The 26,427-nt window shown below is 35.1% G+C and overlaps 1 protein-coding gene across 1 annotated transcript in view; it reads right to left on the minus strand.

Annotated features, from left to right (window-relative positions):
• Positions 1-21,919, minus strand: part of LOC128864131 (proto-oncogene tyrosine-protein kinase receptor Ret) — a 52,576-nt gene extending 30,657 nt beyond the window's left edge. The window contains exon 1 of the mRNA XM_054103648.1: positions 21,226-21,919. Coding sequence (XP_053959623.1) covers positions 21,226-21,343 — 118 coding nt within the window. The 5' untranslated portion in view covers positions 21,344-21,919. The remainder of the gene's footprint in view (positions 1-21,225) is intronic.
• Positions 21,920-26,427: the final 4,508 nt, after the last annotated feature.

Here is a 26,427-nt window from a genome sequence, read left to right on the forward strand (position 1 = left end):
GCACTTGCAAGTGCCTTTTCGTTAAGTTCTCTGTTGTGTTTGGCCTTTAATTCTGTCAGCAGCTGTATGCAACTGCGTACCATTGATGCATTCGTCGGAAGTTAATCCGATTTCTGAGCCCATTTCATTTATATAGATGTTTATACCAGAAAATGCTTTCTCGTATCACATACTGCGACAGGCTTCCGCATAGTCTGCTTTCTTTATATTCATATAAATTTTTAAAAATATATTTCATGTGATGACCCAGTGTAAAAAAGTGGCTTTTTTCAGTGGCGGCTTTCAGCAAAATTTAATAGTTTGACGTGAAGTCTGGTATTCTTAGGATCCTACTAGAAACTCAACTTCAAGAAAATCTGTTCTGGCATGTGAGGTAGTCATTTTAAAATGAGCAAAACTGAGCATCAGTTTAAATATTTGCTCTGACCAAATAAATTCTACAACTGTTTTCTTTAATTCGCAAATTAATCTGTAATCCGTCTAATCATTTTTGGGGAATACTCTGTATGTACTCGTATACTTGATTGTACAATGTGGCTTATTCTCTCGATTGCTTGATTGCCGCGGTTTTTACCCCTTTCTCTCTCTCTCTTATATGCCATATTTTCACATTTTTTCAGTGCAATTAAACCATTCTTATTCCACATTTATATACTTTTTTCACAACAATTTGCCAATTACTCGTATTCCATATAACTTTACGGAATTAAAAATGCCATAAAAAAGAAACTACTCAATATTTTTCCAAACTGTACAATCCTTCCGGTTAATGATGGAACACAACTTCATTCATATGGACTTTGTACGGCGTCATACCAAGGTCTTTACGCAAAATTCGTCTCAATGATGTCTCCGAAATGTCCAATTGTTGAGAACGACGGTGAACTGATGTTCCTGGTGATTCACGAACACTCTCGGCCACAGCAGCAATATTTTCGGGTGTACGCACGGTTTTTGGCCAGTCACGCGTTGGTTTGTCAATAAGCAACCCAGTTTCTCTTACTTTTTTCGCAAAGTAACGCACATACGCTTCATTCGGTGCTTTTCTTCTTCCCATTAAAATAAATAAATAATTGGCGCGTACACTTCCGTTAGGTGTTTGGCCGAGCTCCTCCTCCTATTTGTGGTGTGCGTCTTGATGTTGTTCCACAAATGTTGTTCCCATTGCCGTACGTAATTTTCGTACACATTCTGCAACATTACCATGATTTTCAAAATAATGTCGCAATATTTCCCAGCGTTCTTTGAGCGTATACACAACCATTTTCGTTCAGCGGAAGAATAAAACTAATTTTCTGTCAAATCAGATGACAGCTAACTGTTACCATTCTTCAAATAATACCTAGTTCAAATCCGTAACGATAGATGGCGGGCCCTATACATACAATAAATACTTTCCAAACATTCTTATTTAGTGCAACGTCTCAGTTTGACGCACTTTCCATCTTCATTTCTAAATAAATAACGATTATTGTTTCATTATGAACGCAGAGGCAAGAGAGATCAAAGACTTTTTGCAAATTTTGGCCTAAAAAATATGTTCTTAAGAAATTCAGTGGCTTTTGAATAGCGAAATTTCGTTGGTGCCTTCAAAATTAGCATTGCCGCACCATAAAAAAGCGATGCAAATATCCACTAAATATCAAAATCAGACGCAAATAGACGTAATACACATGAATACAAATACGAGTATACATATTTACGTACATATCTACTATACAAATGTGTGTCTATAATAGTAATAGTAATAGTACATCTCACATTCACAGGATTTAAGATCCAGTGCACACCCCCTTTATAAGTAAGTACACAGTATTTATACTCGCTTGTAGTTGCTGATGAGCCTCTCTGTTTACATTTAAGCAATAAACTTTATTGATTTATGAATAAAAAATCTATTAATTTTAATAAATAGCAGCGGGTAAAATAAAAAATAGCAGGTATTTATGGTCCAATTTATCGTTTCGGGTCGGTGCAGTACAACTGATTGTCGGCATTTTTTAAAATATCGGGTTGTTTAAGGCAATTCATGGGTCAAACATACCACTTGTTTGCTGAAAGAACATCATAACCTAAAAAAACAAAAACAGCGGTAAGTATGCAGAAAAAACTACCAGCTGTTCTTTTATGTTAACCCTATATAATTTCATGTAACTTTCAGGTGACAAGCTGAAATATATACTTTTTACCAAATAGTTTTTATTAAATTTTTGCTAGGCAGTGAGATCAAGCGCCGGCTTCTAAATAAAACAACTAATGCTTAGTGAACGCGCTGAAATCTTTATTAAATTTTAGTTAATTTATTATATTATACGAAAATATAGAAATACGCTTATTTGATCGACGTTATTCCGAATAAAAATTCGATCAAGAAAGTGGCACCACCGTAAAATGTTTCATCTATTAAATTTAACGGTGATGAATTCGTGGCTTCTATATAAGAGAGATAGTTCAACGCATTCTATGAGCGTCAAGCGTCAATGTTCTTTTTTACAATTTAAAACTGACATTGCATTTTCTTCATGTCAGGAGCACAAAGGAACTCGTATGTAGATAAGCAATTAGAAGAAAAAAAGGAAATCGAACGCGTACTTCCAGTACAAAAAGTGCGAAAAGATAAAGTAGCACTACAAAAAGCCGGGGTGTGAAGGAGTTCCAAAAGTAAAATGTTCCAAATGCAACATACATCGAATTTAACGCCTAAGGTTTTACATATATACAGAAGTGGAAACATTGTAAGCCGTTGTTATTTTAAAGTTATAAATTGAACTAATCTTAATAAAGTTGTTTAAACTGTTAAATATTTTTTTAATTAGCATATATGTGTATAGGTTTATAATAATAGATTTCCTTGTTTTGTCTTTCCTTTTACTTGATTTTTCTTTACATTTATGACACTTTTGTAGGCAATTGAGTAATATGTACGAGGGTCATTCAATAGAATAGAGATTGACCAAACTTAGACTTCGAGTCCGCTTTGACTTTGGCCTTTTGGTTTTCTACTTCGGCACAAAAAAAAACGGCCGAACTTTGGCTGAACATTTTTTAATATTAATTCCTTCGTAAAATTGGAATTTATTTGATAGCGATATGATTTGCCGTAATAATATTAAAAAAATGTATTTCTCATTAAATAACGAATTGGATACTTATCTCAATGTATATTTGTTAGCAAGAAATTGTATAATTTTTGAATACTGGGGTCAGAGTCCACATTTTCTGCTAAAAATTGTCTATCTATCTGTTCCTCCATCAAATGTGGCTGGCAAGCATTTGTTTTAGGTCCGCTCTGGGCCGTTTGCAAGGTGAAAATGCCGCTAAGCTGATGCGTTTACATTACAATATAAAAATATTCAAAATAATATTTTTTTTTATCATTTTTACAAACATAAGTAGACTGTATGTACTTGTCTAATAGTAGAAGCGCGACCGGCAAAATTCAAACTTAGAGTTCCGTTATAAAAAAAATGTAAATGCTGCTAAATAGGTGTATCCTTTGTGTAATTTGTTTTTTTTTTTTTTGACAACTTCCCCGGACGAGGCCCAAAAACCAATAACTTTGCAAAGCAAGATCATTGATTTTTCTGTGGCAAAGCCGTTACTCAAAGCTGAAGCAGTTTCTGTGCATAGTGAACCAATTGGCCGACACTTCGATCTAAAAGATCTTTTGTGCTTTTTGTGAGAATTATTGATTTCATTCGGATCCACTTGATCTCGATGAAAAATGTGCAGTTGCGCTTTGTCAAGGCTAGAGGTCGACACAAGGAGAGAGTCGACACTCTATCTCATTCCCAACGTGAATTTTTCAGAGATGGTAAGATTTTGTTGGAAAATAATAAAAAAAAATACCCAAAATAATTTGTTTTCCTATATTTTTTCTCGTACTGAACAAATATTGTACCAGAGACAGTGTCACTAAGAAAAAATTCAAACCCAGGGGTAAAAACGTATAATATGTATGAAATATTTCTAATATTTAAAATTTTTTTACATAAATTATTTTTAAATGCCTTTCTATCAAGGTCGGTGGAGTAAATCAGTTGAAATAATGGGCAATGGAATTACGGCTCACATGCCGTTCGACTCGGCGATTTCCACGGTTTAATAAATAAATAATTGGCGTTTTAAAAAATTTTAAAATTTTTAAGGAATTCAATTCAAAGTCTACGCCAGCATGCAGTTATTCGCTTTGACTCATCAAGAACGAGCCGAGCTCACGCAGAACCTTATTTGACTGACGCCATCCAGCCAATCAGTACGATATTCTTCTTATTCTCTGCTTCGAGCCACTCGCGAAGTGGTTCGAAATATTCTGCTGTAGGTTTATTGCGCACCATTTGCGTTCACCATTAAAGGCCTCTAATGTGTTCGGCCATGGCGTCCCAGAAAAGCATGACTCACTTCAAAGCTGCAGTAGATATCACCGTTGTCGAAAGACAGTACTGGGTTACTGGGAGCGTACTGACCAGCCTTGATGCACACAGATTTGTGAACTTGGATTTGAATGATGAATGAAACCAAATATCTTAAGTACGCCATCAACACATCATATTAAGCTGGTGCATCAAAATCGTTTTCGAGCATCATTTTTCAATTCAATTCAACATTTTCGACGGATGACCTCCAGATTTAAGTCATTGGGTTTGGCGCTTTGCTCTTCAAATTGTATTGAATTTTCTCTTCTTGTGGCAGGCTTACCTCGCTCAGGAACTGGTCATTTCAAAAACATATGTATTTTGAATGGTCCTGTACAATAACAATCACATATTCCTCATTGAAGATATATTTACGCTGTGTCACTCAAACCCAACTCTTTAGTGTGATTCCAATGATACAATTTTTTTCTCTACGCTGTTTGTGTTTCAATAACGCAGCGCCAAACTTTTTTGAAACGAAAGCCGCTTATCCAATTGTAAACAATTATTGCATAATGAGGTGATAAACATAGAATTCCCACAAGGCCTTTTCATATCCCAATAATGCATCGCTTACCCGCCGCTTTTAACCGCAATCAGGGCCATGCCTTGCGACCAAAAGTCAACAACTACATTTAAACACCGTTAGACAGGAAAGTCAACGCATCCGTTTGCCGAGCAAAGGCCAGTCCATGGACAAAGAGCAAGATTAAGGGAAATGGATGTCCAAAGGACAACGCCGTTATTTATACAATGTCGACGCGTCATCAATGGGTTGCAGACAAGGAAGCGACACTGGCGTTGATTGTCGTCGTCACTGCACAGCCTAATAGCTGTAAATATTCCTGTAAGGGTGTGTGAGGATGTGACTTTGTTTGTGTCAATTGAATGTTTTTTATATTTTTCCGATTTTATAGCAAAGTAAACAAAGGCACTGAGTGTTGTTGCTCTATTGCCGATGCCTGTGTCTGCGCTGTGGTGCATGCAACGAATGTCAAGCACAATAATAATAATTGAATATTGTAGGCGCAAACATATAGACAATTTCATGAAGGTGGGTGAGAATGTATGCCAGTGTAAATGTACTCGTATATGTATGTGTGTAATGTATGCATGTTCCATATGACATCATAATCGTTTCGTTTATTTTTTTAACGTTTTATTGCTTTATTTTGCTTTGCTCTTTGACTGCACAACTTCGCCGCCAAGCTATTTGTTGAACTTTCCTTTTGTTATTTTTTACCATCAGACCTCAGATGCAGATGGGACTTTGCTACGAACGATGAGATTTGTTTTTTAAATTAAAATATTTTCAGACCGGATAATAGAATTTCATGTTTAATCAGTCTTCTTTATAAGAATTGCATACCACCTCTTACACTGCTTATAGAGGCTCTTAGCTGTAGAAGGACACAAAGGGAGGGGAAGAGCAGTTTCAGTGAATATTTAAGAGTTGCTAGAATAAATACGTAGTCTTTGAAAGTCTACATTAATCACTCTATCATATCAGCCTAAATCAATTTGCTAAAGTTTTATGGCTTTGTCCTTCTTCAAGACTTCATCAATCTAGCTGCGTATTTGACAAACTCTTATATATTTCTAAGAACTATTTTCCAAATTCGGAATCATGTGCGCCAAAGGTCTTGATTATGTACAAAACCGGTTAAGAGCGCAGAATAAAAATGTAGAAAGCAAAGCGTTCACACCAGAGCAAGAGGAAAATCGGAGAACAAGATGGGCCAACGAAGTAGAGAAGGACACCAATAAACTAAGGATGACAATATCCCTAAATTGTGGATAGGTACAAGTTCCCTTACCTTTATGGATAAGGTAAAAAATTTGGGGTTTATTCTCAACACAAAACTTACCTGTGCTGACCATAAAAATAGGGTTGTGGGGAATATTTATGCTACATTGCGAAAGCTGAGAGTCTCTGCAACATTCACGCCAGAGAAAACGAGGCGCAAATTAGTTACTGGGCTGTTGCCTTAATAATTATCTGTCTGCTAGGAATTGCATATTTTTGTGCAAACTTATATTATTCAGGTCTCCTCCCTATCTGACAGAGAAGTTGATACCAGTAAGGTCTCGCAGACACATCAAATTCATCGTTCCAAAATTTAATTACCTACCATCATTTAGATTGTTTTCCATTAACGCTGTTAAAGTGTGGAACTCATTACCCGACACTGTGAAGGCGGGACTTAACAGATTTAACTTCAGGGCATAAGTCTATAATTATTTTAAAAGCGTTTGATTGCATTAAATTAGCGCATTAAATTTCTCTCTACATTCTCTAATTACCACTTTTGTTTTTTTTCTTTTCTAAATCCTTCTTTTCTTTTCCTACTGCTTCTTTTCTTCTTATTATTATACAATAGTTAAGTTAAATATATTGGATTGATTTGTAAATGAACTGGTGTAAAATTTAGATTAAGAAACGTGTATGTTAAAAACATTCCAGTTGTTTATAATACTGTTGAAGTACTATTAAAAGACCCTGTCTTACTACGTACTATTTATATAAACAAATAAACAAATAAATAAAATAAGGAATTGGAAAAAAATCCAGTGTGTGTGAGAGAGTGTTTTGAGGACCCTCCATGCATGGTACTACAATTTTTATCATAAACAAGTATGTGAAGGCTTTCTTTAAATTTGATAAATTATCTACAGAGTGTCGCAGAAGTTTCTAAAAAATGAATTTTTACGCAAATGGGAACGCTTTAAACATTTTTTGTTTTGGTAAAAAGTTAGTAAAAAAATGTATAAAAATTCTACGTTGCTCTGTATAAAATATATTTTGGAAAATGAGTACCAATTCGATCAGTTTAAATATATTTGAAAATGACCTCCGAGTATTCTAGAAAAACGCAAAAGAAGATGAAAAAATGCATTGCGCTCCCCTGCATTGTATTCAAATAATTATAACTTCTAAAATTAATTATATATTTTCATCGGAAATGTCTTAAGATGTTCCTGAAAAAACGCAAAAATTAGGCAACACATAAAATCAAGACTTACACCACTAATTGGATTTGAGCTCGGTTAAACAGCCAGAAAAGGATGTACGCGCCAATTAATATATATAAAATTAATCATCAAATTTTATTTTTTGAATAACTTTTTTACTAAATAAAAAAATACTTTTGAGTGATGAAAATCCTTATTTTGGCTTTTACGCGCTCCGTTGCTTGCCTGTTTGTTCATTGCAGCTGTCTCCATCACAAGTGTCAAATATAATTGAAGTACAACTCCAGTTGCAAAAATTATAAATCTAGCAGTAGGTTAATTTATTTTGCACCAGTTCGTATATACATAAATTAATCAAAAAAAAACATTTCGTAATTTTCAAAGTGGTATGATACCTTAACCACAGGTAAACAAGGCATTTAAATGCCCGAATTCCTCTGCAATTGTTGTTGTAGCAAAATTCGAAAACTCTATCACACTCCATTATGAGAGTCAACTTCTCTGACATAACAGAAAATGTTATTTTAACAGTACAAGATATTTTCAGCGCATACAGAGTCGTAACTGTACAAACAAGAGAGGGATAGAATTTTCAAACGGATAAACTGAGAATATTAACCCTTCAGCTGTTTAATTTTGTTTCGAAAAACTGTTTCTGTCTGCTTCAGTATTCACCAGCGGAGACGAGTATACTCGACATAAACGGAGTATTTTACTCTTAATGTTAATATGATATTAATGTCTTCAAAAGTAGATAATTATGACCAAAAATCAAACGTTGCGTGTTGGCTTTTTACAAATATATATATTTTTATTCGTTGTTAGCAAAGAAAATGTATTTCATTAATAAAAAATATATCACGTAAATATAAAATTAAGGCATTATTGGAATGAAAATGGAAGCAATAAAAGATCAAATGAATTTCAAGAAATCCAAGTTACAAAACTACAAATTTAAATTAAGGACAATGAGCAGCACATAATACGACCTCGGGCACCAATATCTGGATTCTATTCAAATATTATCTTTTGAACAGTATGAACATCTGGTAGGAATAATTACAATTATATATTTCACAATTTTATTCCTCAAAGGAATAAAAGTACTTACTATTATTTTTCTTGTCAATAAAATCCAATACGGCGGCCGCCGTAGCCGAATGGGTTGGTGCGTGCCTGCCATTCCGAATTCACAGAGATAACGTTGGTTCGAATCTCGGTGAAACACCAAATTAAGAAAAACATTTTTCTAATAGCGGTCGCCCCTCGGCAGGCAATGGTAAACTTCCGAGTGTATTTCTGCCATGAAAAAGCTAATCATAAAAAATATCTGCCGTTCGGAGTCGGCTCGAAACTGTAGGTCCCTCCATTTTTGGAACAACATCAAGACGCACACCACAAATAGGCGGAGGAGCTCGGCTAAACACCCAAAAAGAGTGTACGCGCCATTTATATATATATATATATAATCCACAAGACTCTCATAATTTTCAGGATGGAAAGAATAACGAGATGGCGCCTATCGTGGTATCGTTACTTTGCTCTCAACGAATTTGACAAAGAGTTACGGCGTATTAGCACCAGTATGACCAGATTACCATTTTCGTAACTTGATTTAGCTTTTTTTTTTTGTTATTTAGTCTCGGAGTTTTCGTTCGTTCTTCTTTTCTAGTCTGTTCTAATTAAAATGTAATGTTTACAGTTTTGTAAAATATACTTTTTTTTTTCATTAGTTCAATAATTCACTCAGTTTTATTTAGTTTTGTTTTTTTTTAACATCTAGTCGCATTGCCTGCGACTGCGGTTATTGTTGGTGTTCTCCTTTCAGCAGTCAAATCTCTCTCTCGCTACTGCGGTGTTGCCTAGCTTTGGATATGAAAACTCACTAAAATGTCCATTTAAAGAAAACAAAATACCAAATTTGTATTGAATTACTTAAGAACTTTGTTTGCGTGACAAATTGTCTTTTCTTAAGAGAACGATTTAGCAATTGAGGTTATGTTACAAGATAAGGTACTCTTTTTGTAAAATTGTGGATATAGAGTCTTTTGTATTTTCTGGTATATGTTGCTTATTTTTACTATGGATACACCTCGTGACGCCCTATGTCCCACTAAGGATTGAGGACCGGAAAAAACGATTGCATCACTATGGTTTTAATTCGCATTCAGTAAATTCAAACGCTTTTTAAAATGTGTAAAAAGGTTTTCAATGTTAAGAAAAGTTGAGGGAAGAACATTTTATACTCTAACATAACATTAAAAGTAGCAAAAAATTAAATTTTCACTTTCAAAATGTTAAATTTTATAAGAACCAACAAATTTTTATGAACAGTAAAATCTTTTCAGAGTGATCTTTTTTAACCTTCTTTTGTTTAATAATAAAGTCTTTTTAACTCACAGTTTCGGTAGCTTTAGATTAAAAATAATAAACAAGAAAGCACTAAATTTATTGCTAAGAGCAAATGGTTGGCAACACTGCACAACTCGGCCAATGTGACGTCAGGCACTCTCTGATGGGCGCAATCTTGTTTCTATCATTCTTGCATAACTTCCATTCTCTGAACTATGGTATCGCACGATCTACTGAGAAATGCTTTTTTATTTGAAAAGATCGTTTTGTAACGGTACTTCCCTGAATGTGTTATTTCAGCTTAATTCAAGCTATTGTGTATTAAAATAAAGAAGGTTACTAGACTAATGAATATTCTAAAATGTAAATTTTTTAAAAGATCTTTATTTTCCCTTTTTCAGGGGGAAAAATTACAGTTGATTTGTTGAATAATAATACGAATGCGATTTTTTTTTTAATTTTGACGACAAGTGTACTCGACATTTAATTATTGATGGCTCTACAACTGTCCGAGCCTCAAAGCTTATACTCATTTTGAGGCGCGAAGTTTAAAAATAAAAATATGTATGTATGCACGTAAGTATGTGCGTATTTACATGTAGAGTTGATATCTTATCAAGCGTAAATGCTCCGCATAAAACTTCTATGTACAGTAAAAAAGAGCAACTATGTGGGTGGGGTGGAGTAAGCGGGCGATATTCGTGCGCAGGATTAGTTGGGAAAACGCAAATGCAGTTGATTGCCCGCAAAGCAAATACAGTAACCATTAACTCACATGCACCCATAAACACCCACACACACATGCTTACAACTGGACACACTTTCAATCAGACACACGCAGCCGATTAATCGTTGTGGTAATCACCTTTCTGGCACACACCCACACAATCTTCTAATGACGAATGAATTGAATTTGCAGCTGTTTGCATTTTTCTTTATTTTTTGTTTTGTGCTGAGTACGATATTATTTGTTTTTGTTGTTGCCACGTGTGCCGTCGATATCACATCCATCATTGCGTTTGCGATTTCGTTCCTTTTTTAATTTTAACCAAATTGGCAAAGCCTTTTATTTCTTGTTCAACGAAAGGTAAAGGTCGAAAGTCCGTTAGTAGATGTCCACAATGCAGCAAAATTAAATTGGTTTTCAATTCGCTTTGCAATTCAAAAATCAATCAATTCATCTTTGCTGATATGCGAGGTCGAAAGTTGACCTGATTCTTTGTTTGATATAACTGCGAACTTATAAAAAAATGTATCGTGCACTCGTGTTCCATTCGCAAACATACATACATACATATGTGCATATGAGTATATGCTTGGAAGGGTATTCAACTTTTTGGCAGCATATGCAGGATGCCCAATAGGAAAATTTTTACGCATCTATGCGCTGATTCCATTGGCTATGTTCACCAGCCGCCTCAAGCACATTCTCTGATATTGATGATGTATAAGAGCTATGCTATATATCCATATATACATACATAACATAAGGCAATCAAGGGCGACATATAATAAAGTGTTTTTTTTTTGTTTTTTCAGCTTGAAAAATGTAATAGATGCAAAGAAAGATCAAAGAGTACGCACAATGAAGAGGTGTGAAATGAATGATTTTTCTTTTCTATACAATTCTCATATATTTCACAAAGTTTGTTTACGCAAAGCGGCGCAAAATTAATCATCCTATCGGAAAATTTAAAACTTCCGCAAATGACGTTTTACTTCAATCAAATTTAACATCCTTGAACTAGACAGCAGTATACAAGCAGATAAGCAATGGAGCGCGTAAAGGTCAAAATTAAGATTTCTATCACTCAAAATCACTTTTTTTTATTTAGTAAACAAAGAAAACAAACACCAAATTGGTAATTAATTTTGCGCATAGTATAAGTATGTCTAGGAAAACATGTTTTATCTAGACCTGGAAAATGGGCAGCGCTCCCCGATATTACTTCAACGTCGTCAGTAAATGCTTGTCCTCGAAGTATTTTTTCTTATTTTTCGAAATATTTTATAATCTGAAAGGGCTAATCTGAAAGGGCAGCAATACATTTTTTATTTTAATCATTTAAAATGGCGGATATACACTCAATACTTCCAGGAAGGTCGCAGCGGGGCTTCTCAATCGGCGGGCATTGTAGCATCGGCGTCAGTGACCTGAATACAAAAAAACCAAATTTTTTTGTTTATTAATGTCATAATTTCTAAATGAATTAAACAAAAATTGGGGGGAAAAAATTAGCGGAATAAAATGCTTCAAAAGAAATATTTTTTTCGATAAATTTTCGAAAACTTGTATTTACATAGAAAGTAATATCATAAAAAATATGTGTACAAAATTTCAGGTCAGGAGTTCGGTCAATAACTTTTCGAGTTATCGTGTACGCCAATACGTCTAAAGTCGGCAACGTAACTATACCTCTCTCTGCGCTCGAATGCAAAGAACAGAGTCGTCATGGTTGACGATCTATAATATAAGAAATACTTAAATTTACGTTTTAAATTTTTTTTGACATATTCTTAAAGGATTATATTAACATTTTATGAAAATATTTTTTGTTTTCCAAATTTTACAGGTATCTGTCCCCTTAAGCAATGATGGCAGGCCGTTTATTTTAAATTATGAACTGCTGTATTGTTTTTCTTGCACAAAAGTCCGTCATAAATATATGAAATTTCTTCCATAATAATCTGTATTTTGTTCCCTGCTTAGTAAGAAACTTAATCAAGGCGCGTAACTGAAGATGGTTTTTTCTTCCTGATTGACTTGCTTATTCGTGCTATCTGATTTTATTTGATAGTTTGATAGTTGTAGTTGTATTTATTACCATTATTATTACACAGAAAGGAGGTGATAGGTAACCAGCCTGCATTAAAAACAAAAGGAGCACTAGGAAATTGTTGTAGTTATATTTAACCGTCAAGTAGATAAAAAATGTATTAATTTCACTTAAAAGCCCTGTTCCCAAAAATGTTTGCCTTCACCTACAAGAGAGCAGGGTTCTTTTTCGTCATGCCAAGTGCCATTTTGGGTGACCTCTAGTCGTTTAATTTGTCTTCCGATAAGAAGATGACCTGAGTAGCTCTTGCGATTTCCTCTCATTCTACACTGAGCTTAGCTAAGTTGCAGGTGCCTTAATGTTTCAAGTTAGTATCTACTTCTTTCAGAAAGAATTCCTGAGAGAATTAAGAAGGAATTGCAAGAAGAAATCTACCAGATCAACGCATAGTAAGTAATAGGGAAGTACCCTTTCTTACCAGCTCGTCTGCTTTGTACGAGTAGGAATAGTCGACCGGGATAAAACTCAGTTTAAGTTCAAATTAAAAAAAGAGGTTGTCTGTAAAGTCAGTTTACTGACGATAGTTTAACGTGACAACGTCATAAGAAAATATTGATGGAATGGTTGCAATTTTCAAAACAAAATTTTAATTTTATAGATATTTTGTATGGATATAGAGGAGGAGGTAAATGGAATTGCAATGGAATAGGACAAGTTACATTTACACAAACGTGAAAAATTACGAAACATTTATCAAATTCATGAAAGATATCTTCAATTTCGATTGTGCATCAGACGTTAATAAGTCAACAACACTTAGAGGCATCATCATCGATTTGACTTTCTCAAGACACATTACACTTGAAACACTCCCTTTCATTTCCTACTTTTTCTATCATCGTTTATTCTCAACAGAGAATTGGTTCGTTACCATGCACACAGGAAGAAGGCATATGCAAATACAAGTATGTGAATTTATATACAAATGCGCATATACATACATACACTGAAGAGCAAAACTGTAACAAAATGTAATACTTTCTATTTCAACACATTTTTTTTTAGACATGTTTTAACAAATCAAATATGTTTTTTGCATAACTTTATTGGCATGTATGTACTCTCTCTCTCAAACCGGTTTGGTGTCAATGCAACAACAACAACACTAGTAGCAAGCAATAATGCAAATAAAGACAAATGTTACAGTTTTGCACTCACTCTTAATTTTCAAATTTTCCGTTATTTTTCTCGTAATTATATATTTGGTGGATTTTTAATTATTATAAACGTGACCGTGAATAAGACAAAATGTTAAATCGGGAAGTACAACGCCAAATAATTGATTTGCTGAAGAAGGGCGAGTCTATAAGAAAAATAGCTAAAAAATTCGAAGTGAGCCACATGGCTGTGCAAAGGCTGCGGAAAAATGTACCAGACGCTGTTCCCAGTAACAAAGGAGGCCGGCCAAGGAAGATAAGCGACCGCGATGCCCGCCATCTGGCAAATTTGGTAACAAGCAGCAAGGCGGTCACTCCCAAAGAAGCACTAAAGATGCTGGATATTGATGCCAGTCAGTGGACAGCCAGGCGCAGCCTGTCAAAACTGGGGCTAAAGGCAGCGGAGAAGAAAACCAAGCCAATGCTGACAAAAAGACATGTGCGGTTGAGGCGGGATTTTGTTGCGGCTCACCAAAGCTGGACAGTTGAAGATTGGGATCAGGTACGTCTTTATAAATGGATTATAAAAGACCTTTTTTCATAAAATTTCAAAACGATTGCAGGTTATTTAGTCTGATGAAACCAAAATCAATCGATTTCAGTCAGATGGTCGGGCCTGGTATTGGGTTAAAGACCCAAATGCAGTCCAGCCACATCACATCAAGCAGACAGTAAAACATGGTGGTGGCTCCATTATGGTGTGGGGCTGCATTTCCAAAAATGGTGTGGGTCCTTTAGTACGAATAGACGGTATAATGCGGAAAGAGGAATACCTGGCCATATTGCAACAAAATCTGCCGGGTGTAGTGGAAAGTATGGGTCTTGCTGCTGAAAAAGTAATTTTCCAGCAAGACAATGACCCTAAGCACTCCGCACATGTTGTACGAAATTGGATGCAACGCCAAAAATTTCGTAACTTGAAGTGGCCTCCACAATCACCGGACATGAACCCAATCGAAAATTTATGGAGTCATGTAAAATCGAAGCTTGCCGAATATTCAAGTCCGCCCAGTGGAGTTAATGAGCTGTGGGAGCGAACACGCGATGTATGGGATGCTATTCCGACTGACTTTGTCTTGAGGTATACACGAAGTATGCCCAAACGTGTCCACGAGCTGAAAAAATCCAAAGGATATTGGACATCTTATTAATATTTATTTTATTTATTGTAAAAAATAAAAAATGGGTTGAGTGCAAAACTGTAACATTTGTCTTTATTTGCATTATTGCTTGCTACTAGTGTTGTTGTTGTTGCATTGGCACCAAACCGGTTTGAGAGAGAGAGTACATACATGCCAATAAAGTTATGCAAAAAAAATATTTGATTTGTTAAAACATGTCTAAAAAAAAATGTGTTGAAATAGAAAGTATTACATTTTGTTACAGTTTTGCTCTTCAGTGTATATATGCTCACTCAAGTAGGACAGAGCCAGATGTCGAACGTTGCCGAACGCGGGCACCGATTGTGCTCTTTGTCATTCGTTCCGCGCTCTCGCTTGCAGTTCAAGCACATTAGCTTACATTTGCTTGCGTACGGAATAGATTCGTATATTTGATATGTCCATATGACTTGTATGCATCTTTACATATAGATTTGTTCTTTTTGAAAATTGCGCGAAATTGTATATGTATATGCATGCTTATATACATATATTAGTATACAACATATCTTATAAGGCATATGGTAAATATTACAATACCATACATTTTTTCCTTCATATGTAATAAGCATTCAGAACAGTAATGATCTCAGTTCAGATCACTCTCCTTTAATTGTTATATACAATGACAACGTTTATCACATTTCCAAGAAATATAAAATACTTCGACCAAAAACTGACCTCGAATCTTTTCAATATTGGATTGATAAACATATTGATCTGAATGCGCCGTTAGAAACGGGAATTGAGCTAGAAGCAGCAATAGAATCATTTACGAACCTTATTCATGAGGCCGCATACCTGTCTAGCCCGACAAAGGACCAACCCATTTCTAATAACCATTCCCAAGTCCCATCAGAGATATTGCTGCTCATTAATACCAAAAGAAGATTAAGAAAAGCCTGGCAGGAAAATAGATACCCTGCTCAAAAGAGAGATCTTAATAGAGCAAAGAAACAACTGAAATTAAAGCTTGCTGATTTTAAAAACCAGACTTTTAGCTCGTTTATTAAGCACCTTGAACCCACTAAAAATGATGATCACAGTCTTTGGAAAGCTACCAAATACCTTAAGCGACCAACCAAACGTAAAGTAGCAGTACGAGATTCAGTCGGCGTATGGTGTAGGAGTGACGAAGCCAAAACAGAGGCATTTGCAAAACACCTCTTTGAAACTTTTCAACCTAATTCCGTAGGTACCAGCAGTGATGAAGTAGAGATATTGAACTTTCTCGAATCTCCATGTCAAATGGACTTACCAATCAGTAAGATATCAAATAATGAAGTTGCTACAGAAATTCATAAATTAAATAACTACAAGTCACCTGGATATGACTACATCGATAGCAAAGTGGTTAAGGCTCTTCCTGAAAAAGCTATACAATTCCTAACCATAATATACAATGCTATTCTTAATTTATACCATTATCCCACCCAGTGGAAATGTGCCATTGTGGTCATGGTACCAAAACCCAATAAACCCGAGAATAGTGTCAAGTCTTACCGTCCTATTAGTCTGCTGGTAACATTTTCGAAAATATTCGAAAGAATATTTTTGCAAAGAATGTTGCCTGTAATTGAGGATCATAACATCATACCTGAACATCAGTTTGGGTTTAGAGTAAGACATGGTACACCAGAGCAGTGCCACAGGGTCGCAAATGTAATTACAGCTGCACTGAAAGAGAAAAAATACTGTTCTGCAGCCTTTTTAGATGTTGAACAAGCATTTGACAGGGTATGGCACCAGGGACTTCTGTTCAAAGTAAAAAAGATATTACCAGCACATTTCTATCTGGTACTTAAATCTTATTTAAGTGACAGACACTTCTATGTAAGGCACGGGGATGCCTCATCTGAAATTTATAACATTAATGCCGGTGTACCCCAAGGTAGTGTCTTAGGTCCTGTCCTTTATACTATATTTACAGCTGATATGCCCAATTCAGAAAAAGTAGAAGTAGCAACTTTTGCTGATGATACAGCATTTATCGCTTATGACGAGTCCCCTGTAGAAGCTTCATATCTTTTGCAAAATCAACTCCAAATTTTGGAGTCTTGGCTTAACAAATGGAAAATAAAAGTTAATTCCGAAAAATCTACACATGTCCCTTTTACATTAAGAAGAGAGCAATGCCCTGCTGTATTTTTAAATAATAAACAAATTCCCACTAGTGACAGAGTTAAATATTTAGGGATGCATCTTGATCGACGCCTCACGTGGAAAAGTCACATTCAGGCTAAGCAACAACAACTAAAAATAAAAACAACACGTATGCACTGGCTGCTTGGCCGTAACTCTCAACTTAGCCTAGAAAACAAAATACGGATCTACAAAGCTATTCTGAAGCCCATTTGGACCTACGGAATACAGCTATGGGGAACTGCTAGCAACTCCAATGTGGAGATCTTGCAACGTTACCAATCGAAAACATTGCGAAGCCTTGTTAATGCCCCTTGGTTTATTACCAATGAATCTATCCATAAGGACTTAGGTATTCCTTTTGTAAAGAATGAAATTCGAAAATATAGTACTAGATATCTGAAACGATTATCTAATCACATAAATCCAGCTGCTATTTGTTTATTAGACACAACCAATGAAGCTATACGGTTAAAACGCAATCATATCTTAGACTTGCCATTCCTCTAGTATGAATCTACTCAACCTATAAACTTTAAGGTAAAATTAAGTAAGTTAATCTTAAGTGATAATATTAACAAACAATGAATTTAAGCAATCTTGAAGTACTAATGAATTTTAATAATTTAAGAACGAACTGTACAAGTTAATAAGCTGTTGTAATTTCTATGTAGATTTGCACAAAAGCAAAACTACCGCTGCCATTATCTTATAAGATCTAATTTGCTGAATGTCTTATAGTAGATAGATTGCAAATAAAGTAAGTTATAAAAAAAAAAAAAAAAAAAAAAAAAAATATGTAATAAAAAAATTAATAATAATAACATTAAAACAACAGGTATTATTAACAAACTTGGTTTTATTTTAAATTCTTCAAGTAAATCAAATTAATAATAACACAGGCCGACAAAATTTAACCAACATTCAGACCCAGAAACCAGACTATATATTTCCGAAGGTTTATGATGCGCTGAATCCAAATCTGGCCTCAGAATTGCTCTATTAGTTTGAGTTTTCGAGATATCCTAACCTAAAAGTGCAAAAAACCCCATTTTTGCCCATATTTGAGGTTATGTAGCCTTGCAGATGTTTTCTTTCACCAAAATTAAAGGATGGCATCTTTAAATATAATCTTTCTTTTTTCAAATGGCGTTTTGTTTGCTCAAATATCATTTTTTTTCGCAGAGATATCGCATTTTGAAATTTTCATGTTTCGAAATTTTCCTACACCTGAAAATCGATTAAGATAACATAGACATGATATAGTCTGTGTTAATAGTATGTAAATTTGGAGTTTGTGGGAAAGCCTGCTTGCGGTTATGTGGGTTAGCCTGCTCGCGGTATGATAGGGGTGGTTTCTAGGGGTTAGGGCTGTGTGTGACTCGATACCCAAAGGTTAGATAGTGTAGGGATGTGGTGAGTCAGCACACTTATGGTGTGAGACAAAATTTTAAGAAAAATAAGACTCAATTCAAGAAAATTAGTAATCGAATATATCATGTCTATGTTATCTTAATCGATTTTCAGGTGTAGGAAAATTTCGAAACATGAAAATTTCAAAATGCGATATCTCTGCGAAAAAAAATGATATTTGAGCAAACAAAACGCCATTTGAAAAAAGAAGGATTGTATTTAAAGATGCTATCCTTTAATTTTGGTGAAAGAAAACATCTGCAAGGCTACATAACCTCAAATATGGGCAAAAATGGGGTTTTTTGCACTTTTAGGTTAGGATATCTCGAAAACTCAAACTAATAAATTAATTTTAGTTATCAATCCGAATTTTGCATGGACAGAGAAGCAGATATTAGTTTAAATTATTTCGGATACTTTTCCTTGTAGACTAGTGTAATCAATAAGAAGGCATATGCAAATACAAATACGTGAATTTATATATGTACATTTGCGCATATACATACATATATACGCTCACTTAAATAGGAGAGAGCAAGATGTCGAACGTTGCCTTTCGTTTGCTTTGTTTGCTTTGTCGTTCGTTCCGCGCTTTCGCTTGCAGTTCATTCAAGGTAACGACAATAAGCAAGGTAACGACAAATGAGCAAGGTAACGACACATTTTTTCGTGCGTGCAGCCTTTTAAATCGAATTATAAGACGTTATCACGTCAAAAAAGCTTAGCTTAATTGCTAGACGGTGCGGCTTATGTTCAAATACTTATACGATCTGGCACAAAATTAATCACCCTATTGGAAGATTTATAATTTTTGCACATGAGATTGCACTTCAATCATATTTGACACATGTGAACTTGACAGCAGGAGTATACAAACACGCAAGCAATGGAGTTCATAAAGCTCAAAATAAAGATTTCCATCACTTAAAATCACTTTTTTTTGTAGTAAAAAATTATTCAGAAACAAAATGGATGAATAACTTTGCGCCTCCTTGTACCATACTATACAATGTATCAGTTATTTGAAAGAGAGAAATATTTAACACCAAACTGTCATAAAATGTCATTTACTGTGACATTCAGGACTGTGAAAACTGGCTAGTTTACCAAACTCTTCGGCTATAATTGTTCAACAAGCTTACGCTGGGAAAAAATACTTTAGTGCTGATCTGCATTCCAATCGGAGGTTTCGCCCAGTAAGGCCTAATACCTGCAGAACCTTGCAGCAATTTTCCTACTAGGTATGTATGCAAATACGATGCATATAAAGAGTCTTCCAAACAATATTGTATTAAAATAAAAAAATAAATTTAGTTTATTTCCGAATTCCCTATTTTTAATCAAAATACGACTCTTAATAATTATATGTGAAAAATTACATCATTTAAATGGCGAACGACAGGTGAAAATATACGTTTATAATCCGTCGAACGTCGAGATATCCTTTGTCCAGCAAGACTTTGCGGTATAGCAGTAGAACGTCAAGTTTTTGGTCTGTCAGTTATTTTTCTATCTTCGGCCAACCTTTAAATTGTCGACAGATTAGAACGATTATTTCCATCAAAAAATCACACATTTTTTGAAATGTTTTTCTTAAAGATAAATCATTTTCATAATAACTTTCAACAATTTTAACGCGCTGTTCTGTCGTATAAAACTCTACATCTGCCTACTTGACGAATGTCAAAGATGACATAAAAAAGGTACCATCTACGAATCATTCTCTACGGACATCTAGCCGTCACTATCGAAGGACCCTTTACAGTATGAACCTTATTTGCACAGGAAAAAAGTATAATTTACCCTAGAAACTGAAAAATAAGAATTGACCACGCCTGTGATAGTTTTTGTTATTTACTTTTCAACATTTTTGGGTTTGAATTGTTTTGTTTGTTATTTTCTTCCCTCAATTTTATGGTTGACCTTTTATCAAAACTACAAAAGGATAACCCCGAATAGAGAGGTGAAATTAAATACGCTGGAGGGTGTGTGTATCAAAAACAAATAAATATGCATATATTTGCAAAAAAAAGAAATTTAGTCATGCATATGTATGTACACATATTCAGAGGTTAGGTATCTTGGCTCTATGGACAAACATATGACGGAAGAAGCGCATGACATGCACAATATTTACATACATATGTACATACATCATGCATGCAACATACATATGCACACAGACGTGCTCTTCCTAGTCCAGATAAATTTCGATGTGAACCAAGTAATGTTGCTATCCAAAAAAATAACTCGCGAACTTGACATAAATACATATATCAGTGCACACCTATAACATAGCTATATAATATCACTCTGACGATGGCAAAATGTCGTTCAAATTTTGTCTACGAACATTTGAATTTATGTGCACATACGCGCGCACACCCAAAGCCATATTTATAGGAAGTAAATGTAAAAATATATAAGTATACCCCTACTTGTTTGCATTTTACAACTCATTTAACCGTTACAGCGGTGTATGCTATACTCACATACAAACTATATACTATATACACAAACAACATGCCGCAGGGAAGTAAAAGAGAGTTGATTTTTTATCGATTCACGTACCATTTCTACAAAGTAAATTGCTTATCACTCACTTTCTATAAGGCCAGCTATTAACAAACAAATATTGTGCTTTCAAGTGTTTGTTGCTTTAGTCTGGACAACTTGACAGATGGACAATAGAATTATAAAAATATACACGTTCACAAATATGCATTCACACTTTGATCTTCCTACTGAAACAGAAAAAGAAAAAACAAATACTCACCTTGGCAGGTGCCATGGCCGACATAGTTCAACAGCAGCAAGAGCGGCAACAACAAATCAATAATAGCCATTCGGCTGCCGGCATTTAAACTGCAACGACAACTTACAGGAATCAGCATGTTGGATTGCCTCTAAACGCCGCCGAGTAGCTAAAGGAATGTACTCGTATCTTGCGTTCGTTTGCGCTCTCCCCTCTCAGCACTCTTTGCTTATCACTTGTTGTCACTGCTTTGTCAACTTTTCCGCACTTTATTACTCTTCACTTTTTCGCACACACACACAATTATTATTATTGTTAGTAGTAGTTTTTTTTTTTTTTTTATATTTAGTAATGTTTGCTTGTTGATTGGTTTATTTATTTTCTTATTTTCTTGATTTGTCTATTTGTTGTTTAACAGCGAGCATTATTACTCTTGTTCAGTTGCTATTCCCTTGTTGTTTTTGCACATGTTAATGTTGTGGGTGTTGATTGTTAATTTGTTTGCATTCCAATAACAAATACGCTCGTATGTATGTATGAATATATGTCTTCTATTTGCTTTTATTGCTTTTCAAAATGTTCAATGCTCTATTGAGGAAACTCACTTATCACTTTTCAGTTCTGAAGTTGTTAAATTTCATTCAATAGCATTGCAAAGATTTCCGAAGGTCATGGACCCTCTATTTACAAAATTAGTTTGCTTATATAGCGAAGATCGTTTGCTGATAATTAAAATAAATTGAAGAGTCAATAAAGTAGGCCAATATTGTGTGATAAGAAAAGACAAGCAGTTAGAAGTGCATTTCAGGTTTTCGAAATTACTGTCAGGAAAGAAGATTGGAGCACATGTATTCTACTCGGAGGAATGCAAAATGCCTAGTATGTACATTTGATCGCCCCAATGTTTGATGGGCTCATTAGAGTGTTTCATTCAAATAAAATGCCGCAAATGCTGCCATTTATGTTTTAGTTGGTCTAAAGGCCACTTATACAAAACACAAAATTAACCATTCAATATAGTTTTTGAATAATTTTTTTACTAAATACAATAAAAAAATGATTTCGAATGGCGGGAATCTTTATTTTCATATTTACGCGTTTCATTGCTTGTCTCTTGTATACGCAAGTGTCCAATATGATTGACTTATGACGCATTTTGCATAAATTATAAATCTTCCGTTAGGGTGATTAATTTTGCGGCACCTTGTATATATGTATATAATAAATCCTTATAAGTTTCTGCGCTTTCGCTAATAGACTCAGTTAAGCCGTTTTCTTCAAAAGCGGGAATGGGTCATTCGATACTTAAAAGAATGCCAATTTTGTGGCAGAGTAACCCTGAAGAAAGGCTAGATAATTTAAGTTTTACACCAGTACCTTTCTTTAATAAGGATTAGGCCAAAATTAAATCCCACAGAACCCGCATTTGCAATAACTCTTTATTGCATCGAGTAAGCAAAATTTCATAGCGACCAAAATTATTTAAATTCTCCTTGAAATCAAAGTAATTGGCGAGTATAACTGAGACTTTAGTCTATTTGAGTTTTTTTATTGGTTGATACTTATAACAAGATATTACATCACATAACTCGTAATTTTTGGGGAAATAATCATCCGAATGGGCCGACAATTCAAAGGTTGATGAAACATTTTCTAGGCAACGGATCGACTTGGACAAATCCTATTATTCGGAAGGGATCAACAAACTGGAACAGCGTTGGACGCAGTGTATAAGAATAAAAGGAGACTAGGCCGCCGTAGCCAAATGGGTTGGTGCGTGACTACCATTCGGAATTCACAGAGAGAACGTTGGTTCGAATCTCGGTGAAAACACCAAAATTAAGGAAAACATTTTTCTAATAGCGGTCGCCCCTCGGCAGGCAATGGCAAACCTCCGAGTGTATTACTGCCATGAAAAAGCTCCTCATAAAAATATCTGTCGTTCGGAGTCGGCTTAAAACTGTAGGTCCCTTCATTTGTGGAACAACATCAAGACGCACACCACAAATACGAGGAGGTTTACCCCAAAAAATAAGTAGTTTGTATTATTGCACGGAACAGTGAGACCTGAAAGAATCTAAATTTTTACATGTTTTATATTAAAACAACATCTAGCCCTTTATTATTTTGCGAGCAATTTTATGGGTAACAACTGAAAATTTTAAAAATCAAATAAGGCGTTAAATAATTGCAGTTGTTAAAAGAAAACAAAAAAGCAAACACAATTGGCGATAATCTTTCAGATACTTTAACGAACAAGTCCATCAATTAAAATTGCATTAGCACTTAAGACTTGTATGCAATTATTCATAAAAAATCAATTGAATTGCTTGAAAAAGATTACAAATTATTGTCCAGGCACACGCATAAATTCTAGTTAAGATTGCGACCGGATAGATTGTGGAAAACAAAAAAATATCACTTGGCTGGCGTTTGCGGACTTTTTGATAATTTTCTTTATGCGAGTATTATTCAATTAAAGTGGACAACAAAAGAAGGGTGCAGTAATATGAAGGTATGTATGTATATATATGTGTGCTTGTATGCATATGCATGATAAAAAGCATAAAAATGTGCAAACACAACGAAAGTATGCATATAAAAAACCTGCTCTACTTATGCAGCACAATGTAGTTTTCAACCGGTCCCAGCTACATGCATTTATACATATGTAGACTCTCAAAGTCACATCTAAGCAAATAGTAAATAAATTTGGAGTGTCTGTAAATTGAGAAGGACAGATTCTTTCTAAAGTTATAAAAAATGTATAAAGAAAACGAATAGTGGAGGAAAAGCTACATAGATTTTAAGAGACATAGGATAAACCCAAAGGTCGCTCTCTCCCACCCAACCAAATGAGGGGCGCTGTCCGCATGGGGTACGAAGCGTGCATAAAACTATTTCAATGTTCTAAAAAAAATAATAGTAAGGCAAAACGAGTTTTTTTACTGAAAACATATTAAGTTCAAATCTCAATGGAATAAATGAAAATTGTCTTTTCATTGTGGGAATTTGAATCTCTATAGATATAAAGATGGTCTGCCCCATTCAAGCGCTCTTGTGGCATTGTAACTCTTAAACATGCGCTCTCTCAACGATGTTAGATTACAAGTTTGGCCATCCGGATTCGGTAGCAGAATTCTGCCCGCTCATTTCACACGTATTCTTACGCTCGTCCATTCAGTCGTTGTTCAGACAGCAAGGAAATAATATGAATAACGGATGTGTTGATATTTTCATATATCACCAACACAATTTCAGTTTTTCCGTAAACAAACCATTGTTATGACCCCAGTTGCGTTAGCCAATCAGCTAATTCTTTAAAATTCGCTGAGAGCCGGTTAATGGTCTTATATTGATCACACCTTCTGAATTTTTTGTGTCAAATTTCTTTTCAGAATCGTCATGGGATTTGAACCCAAAGCAATGGGCATAGCAGATTTTGAAAAAATATCAAGTTTCAGAAAAACGTTAATGTCACGCAGGTATAGAAACCCAATTTGAAGCAATGGGAAGCTGATATCTTCTAACTGATTAAAAATTGTCTACCTAAAGTGTTAAATCTCCGTCTGGTGCAAGATCGAATCTCTTCTTCTTTTCATTTAGGCAGCTTCTGCAGAAGTCATGTGTCCACATTCATCGAAACTTCCAAGTCCATTCGCCTGGGTAGTTTGAATAGTATTTTTCAAACAGAAGTTCTCGACATAAGGGAAGTTTGCAGGATAATTAGAAACTATCCACAAAAACTATCGGAAGTATGTATTTTTTCAGATTGTCAAGCAGCCATCTTAGCTGTAAAATCCTCTATAACCAATGCAAAAAACGTCAGACATCACTCTCATCTGGTCATAGGAACATAAAAGGAAATGAGAAAGCAGATGAACTGGCAAGACAGGGCGCATTCTATAACGAGACCGAAGTGGTAGAAATAGGCTTTCCCCAAGGCGTGTGCAAAAGGGACATCTGCTCGCTATTCCATAAGCAGGACGTTGACAGATGGGCTAACACGGATACCTGCAAAATAACTAAATAAACGTGGCTCAATTTCAATAAATCAAGAGCAGGCGAGTTGTTAAAAAAGCAACGAGCAGAAATATTCAAAATTGTGTCAACAATAACCCGACATTGGCCAGGAAGATGGATGGTCGTACAACGATAGATAAAGAAGTAGCAATCAAGAATAATCTAAGGAAACAACCTTTCACTATCTGTGCTAGTGCTCAAGTCTGGGTGCTCTACTAAATAGAATGCTGGTGGAGTTCTCGATGGTTAACTTGAAAGAAGTTGCAGAAAAGAAAATAGACGACATAGGCAGAGTCATAGTCAAATCAAGATGTCTCGACTAATAAAAATCAGTGGTTGTACAAGTGGTGCATCAAAATGGCATGTTTTGCGCTAATTGGGTCGGGGATGTGTCACTCAGACAGCACCTCAACCACCAGTATTTATTTGTGCACGGCTGCTGTAGTCGAATGGGTTGATGTGTGACTACCATTCGGAACTGCATAGGTTCGAAACCTTATGGGCACGAAACACCAATTGATAGAAAACGTAGTTTTTTCTAATAGTGATCGGTCCTCGGCAGACAATGGCAACTTCCGAGTGTATTTCTGCCACGAAAAAGATACTCATAAAACAAACCATCTGCCGTACGGAACGTTCATACGTTCATACGTGAAGGTAAATGCGAAATATTATCGAGAAAGTATTCTAGAGGTTACTTTGAAGTTCACCAAGCCCGAATCCGATGGATTATTCCTTTTGGGGCTATTTTGGAGATCAAGGCCCGAACTAAAAGATTCACCAGACTCAAGGAGCTGAAAAAAGCCATTGTCCACGAGTGGGCCAAAATAGCTGCAAGTCACATTCGGGCAACTTGCGATACGTTTCTGGACCGTCTCAAGGCCATAGTTAAGGTGGTCATTATCGAGCCAAAGTAAATTGATTCTTAATTTCTTTATTGCTTTCACACATTTTTTACTTTAAATTGGATAAAAATAATTTTCCAAACTAAATTTGTGGCCTTTTTAATTTGTTACACTTCGAGTGTACACTATCATTCTTACTATTCATTTGGGGAAAAATAAATTCATTGTTTTTTCGTAAAATTTTTACGTAAATGGTTTAATACTTTTTTATGGTCGACTTTAGCTACCGGGCGATGTTACGACTACTATTATCGACATTATTGGTATTTTCTTTAACATCAGATATCGACAAAAC

This window comes from Anastrepha ludens, chromosome 5 (genome assembly GCF_028408465.1).
Source record: "Anastrepha ludens isolate Willacy chromosome 5, idAnaLude1.1, whole genome shotgun sequence".
NCBI lineage: Eukaryota > Metazoa > Arthropoda > Insecta > Diptera > Tephritidae > Anastrepha > Anastrepha ludens.